Source organism: Cebus imitator, unplaced genomic scaffold (assembly GCF_001604975.1).
Source record: "Cebus imitator isolate Cc_AM_T3 unplaced genomic scaffold, Cebus_imitator-1.0 Scaffold169, whole genome shotgun sequence".
NCBI lineage: Eukaryota > Metazoa > Chordata > Mammalia > Primates > Cebidae > Cebus > Cebus imitator.
The window spans coordinates 1429728-1434399 of NW_016107484.1; the positions used below are offsets into that span (position 1 = coordinate 1429728).

The 4672-nt window shown below is 47.4% G+C and overlaps 1 protein-coding gene across 4 annotated transcripts in view; it reads right to left on the reverse strand.

The window, feature by feature from the left end:
- Window positions 1–3263, reverse strand: part of ZCCHC8 (zinc finger CCHC-type containing 8) — a 37165-nt gene extending 33902 nt beyond the window's left edge. For 2 of the 4 annotated variants that reach the window (XM_037744221.1, XM_037744222.1), the window contains exons 1-2: window positions 2825–3199; window positions 957–999 (exon numbers count right to left, since the gene is read on the reverse strand). Coding sequence is in view for 1 of the 4 variants with exons in the window: in XM_017544333.2 (XP_017399822.1) it covers window positions 957–999; window positions 2825–3029 (248 nt within the window). In the remaining 3 variants the exon portion in view is untranslated. Of the gene's footprint in view, window positions 1–956; window positions 1000–2824 lie in introns of all 4 variants that reach the window. The other 2 variants (XM_017544333.2, XM_037744223.1) reach the window with 2 other exon arrangements.
- Between the last annotated feature and the right edge of the window lie 1409 nt (window positions 3264–4672).

The window sequence follows — 4672 nt, forward strand, 5'->3', positions numbered from 1 at the left end:
CGATCTCGGCTCACTGCAACCTCCGCCTCCCAGGTTCAAGCGATTCTCTTGCCTCAGCCTCCTGAGTATCTGGGATTATAGGCGCATGCCACCGTGCTCAGCTAATTTTTGTATTTTTAGTAGAGACAGGGTTTCAACATCTTGGCCAGGCTGGTCTTGAACTGAACTCCTGACCTCGTGATCCACCCGCCTTGGTCTCCCAAAGTGCTGGGATTACAGGAGTGAGCCACCGTGCCCAGCCATGAACACATTTTAACTATGTAAATAAATCATCAGCTAGAATAATATTGTAATCTTTTTTTTTTTTTTTCCAGAAAGAGTTTCACTGGTTACCCAGGCTGGAGTGCAATGGCATGATCTCAGCTCACTGCAATCCCTATCTCCCGGGTTCAAGTGATTCTCCTGCCTAAGCCTCCCAAGCAACTGGGATTATAGGTATCCACCACCACGCACAGCTAATTTGTGTGTTTTTAGTAGAGACAGGTTTCACCATGTTGCCCAGGCTGGTCTTGAACTCCTGACCTCACATGATCTGCCTGCCTCAGACTCCCAAAGTGCTGGGACTACATGCATTAGCCACTGCGCCCAGCCCATAATACTGCAACCTTTTTTTCAGGTGCTGGAATTTCAGGCATGAGCCACCAGACCCAGCCAAAACTGTAATCTTAATTCTAGCTTTCTAGAAATGTTTGTTGAATAGGAATAACTAGGTTAACAACTTGCCTGTTCTGAACATTAAGTCAACATTTTCTGGATTGTGTTTCATACTTTCACCCAATAAATCAGCTTAAAATTTTAATCCACTTATAAGAATTCAGACCTTATCCCAGAGTATGCTGAACAAATAAAAATGATACAGAAATCCTATACACTTTTTACAAAGAAATTGTGATTAAATATTAATATCAGGATAAATAATAAGGGACAACCATGGGGTAATTTCAAAAATCTCATACCTTGGTCGAGTCAGAATGTTCAATTTTCGTTTAAGTTCCTGATGTTATTACTTGTTAAGGAAGATAGCTCTCATTAAACAATCCAGATCATAAAATTCAACTACTACTCTCATTTTGGGTGTCAGAATATTATAAACATAAAAGACCCACAGATATTTTGAGGATGACACACTTACTGAGCTTCTATTTTGTTGCAGGGGTAGGCTTTTGAAACTCCAAATTAAAATATAGTTTCTATCCTTTCGAACATATATTCTAAGACATAATCCTGGAGTTCAAGAGACTAACAAACTGAACCAAAAACACTATTAAAACACCAGTGTTGCTGTCAAACCTTTCAACAGCCACTATGTGATAAAGTGAATGCAGTGTAATAAACTGTTAACTTTTATTTGGAATGAAATCTATGGATGTCCACTGTAGAATCCCTTCAACCTTTTTTTTTTTTTTTTTGACATGGAGTCTTGCCATGTCACCCAGGCTACAGTGCAATGGTAAGATCAGCTCACTGTAACCTCCACCTCCCGGGTTCAAGCGATTCTCCTGCCTCAGCCTCAGGAATAGCTGGGATTACAGGCATGCACCAACACAACCAACTATTTTTATCTTTAGTAGAGACGGTATTGCACCATGTTGACCAGGCTGGTCTGAAACTCCTGACCTCGTAATCCGCCCGCCTCGGGCTCCCAAAGTGCTGGGATTACAGGCATGAGTCACCACGCCCTGCCTCAACATTTTGTATTCTGAAAATTCTTCTCACAATGTGGAGGAAGATGACATTCTGGGAAAAATAAATCGGGCTTCAAAAACCTAAAAAGCTGATATACCCGCTGGGCACAGTGTCTCAGGCCTGTAATCCCAGCACTTTGGGCAGCTGGGGCGGGCAGATCACCTAAAGTCAGGAGTTTTAGACCAGCCTGTCCAACATAGTGAAATCCCGATCTCTACTAAAAATACAAAAATTAGCCGGGCATAGTGGCGAGCACCTGGTAATCCCAGCTACTAGGGAGGCTGAGGCAGGGGAATCCCTTGAACCCGGGAGGCGAAGGCTGCAGTGAGCCGAGATCGCGCCACCACACTCCAGCCTGGCCGTCCCTCAAAAAAGCTGACATACCAGTCACTTTCAGGTCTCTACAAATTTTAAAAGGAAAACTACCCGAACCAAAGCTAACTACCTATAAAACTCTGCGAATGTAAATAAACATACTAGCAAATCACGAAAAACCTGCAATCATGTAACTCAAGCCTAACAGAAACTTCTTTGGCGAGTTTTCTCCAAGGCGCTGCAATGTATGTTCAACACAGAAGCAAGCTCCGAGTGGAAGAATTCTAAAATTAATCCCCAATTTTAATCAAGCGATTAACCAATTACCTCGGCACACCCGGATTCCCTGAGGCCCCCAACTCTGCATCCTGGGACCACTGGCGTTTGCCCCGATCTAAGTAACCGGTATTTCATCACCTACAACTATAATATGACGGCACAACTTGAGCGTCGCTGCAAAATATGAAATCTTCTCACGACCTCAAGGCGAGGGGGCAAGTGGGGGCCTGTGTACAATCTGTCAGGTGAGCAGCCTGAAATAACCCTAAAACACGGCATCCGAGTGGGAGGCAGGAGCGGGTCTGGTCAGGAGGCGGCCTGCGGGAGAGGAAGAGGTCTGCGTCGAGGCGCCGGGGCAGCCTGCGCACCCCGCACCCTAGACTCGCGACCCGCGCACCCCGCACCCTAGACTCGCGACCCGCGGGCAGGTGACAATCACTTGGAATTCTGGCCCTCCTGGAATTTCCGCCCGCGCCAGCGCCCTCCCCGGGCGCCGCCCCGACCCCACGCCCGAGTGACAGGGCCCAGCGAGCGGGAAGGATATTCTCGGAGCGGAGCTGCTCGATGGTCTCCTCGCACTGCCGAAGCCGCTCCCGCAGCTCCGCGTCGCTGACGCCATTCCCGTCCTCCTCGTCGCCGTCGTCGTCGTCGTCCTTGAAGCGAGTGTGAACGGGCTTCGGAATCGACTCCTCTGGGTGGTCGAACGGCTCGAACAGCTCTAGATCGCCAAAATACACCTCCGCCGCCATTTTGGGCTGTGGAAAAGATTCGACAAAAGGCGGAGTGGACCACCAGGGCTCTGGGACCAAGGTTTAAGGGCGGCACCGCTCTCCAGAACTTGAGCCGCGGCGAGCCACCCGCTAGGGTTTTCTCCAGACTTAGGCCCCGAAAACTGCACACGGGGTGGGGCCAGTCGCGAGAGACTACAACTCCCAGAATGCAGCGGGGCCAATCGCGCTCCGCGATTGCCTGAGGGACGGCATTCTGGGACGTGTGGTTTTAAGCGACTGGTTCTCATTGTCTGCATTGCATCCTGGGATTGGTCCTTTTTGAAACGTGAAGAAAGCCGGAGTAGGTTAGAATGCGGTAAAGGAATATGGGGGTAGGGCGCGATGGCTCATGCCTGTAATCCCAACCCTTCGGGAGGCCGAGGCGGGAGAATCACGAGTCCAGGTGTTGGAGGCCACCCTGGGCAACAGAGCGAGACTCAGACTCTACAAAAAATATAAAAATTAGCCGGACGATTGTAGCTCCAGCTACTCGGCCGGCTGAGGCGGGAGGATTGTTTGAGCCTGGGAGGTCGAGGCTGCAGTAAGCCCAGATGGCGCCACGGCACTCCAGCCTGGGCGACAAAGCAACAACCTGTCTCAAAAGCAAAAACAAAACCAATATGGGATGTTCCTGTTAGGCAACTAAGGCTGAAAAATCAGAGCACGACGCATAGCTTCTCACAAACTCTGGGGTGTGCGCTTAACAGCAGCATTAGAATAAGGAACTCCACAGCCTGAAAGGGAACTGAATGAAACTAAATATAAAAATAAAAGAGAGTGAGAGACTCCAGCGTTGCTACAGACGACTGTTGTATATAAGTTAGCTTATTGAGCTTGTTTCGTTTTTAATGTCAAATTAACTAGATTCGACATTAGTCTATTAAAGCTTTCTGTGGTTTCTCTTGTTCAATGACTTGTTCATTGAATCGCATTATTTTATTTACCACTTCAATGAGCCAGGCACTTGTCGAGGACCCGAGGATGCAAAGAGTAACCAAAACAGAGTAATTCCTCCTCTCACGAAGACTATAGTCCACAAAAAGCAACAAAAACTTCCTAATTTTAAATGTTCCTGCTCTTGGGTGGAGATGGATGTTGATGGATATTCATCAAACAAATGTGAAAAACACAGGAAGTTATGAATATTTAACAAACACCATAGTCTGTGGGGAGTCAGTGCAGTCAGGAAGTGAGACTTTCAGGGTGGGCAAAGGTGGGGGTGGGCACATGGAAGGATGGAAGGAAGAGTGTCTTAGGTGTAAGAACCACCATGTTGAATGAAAAGGCAGAGTGGACCTAGATGAGGCTGGAACACCACTAGGTCAGTACTTGAAAGGCCCTTAAGGAAGCCTCTCTCCAATCCCAACATTGGGAAGTCATTTACACATTTTACATTTTTTTTTTTTTTTTCCTTTTGATGGACAATGCGGTCTTGCTGTATTACCCAGGCAGAGCTTGAACTCCTGAGCTTAAGCTATAGTTCTGCCTCTGCCTCCCTAAATACTGGAATTTCAGGCAGGAGCCACTGTGCCTGGCCATTTAATTTTTTTTTAATTTTATTTTTTGAGACAGAGTCTCACTCTGTCACCCAGGATGGAGTGCAGGGCCATGATCTTGGCTAA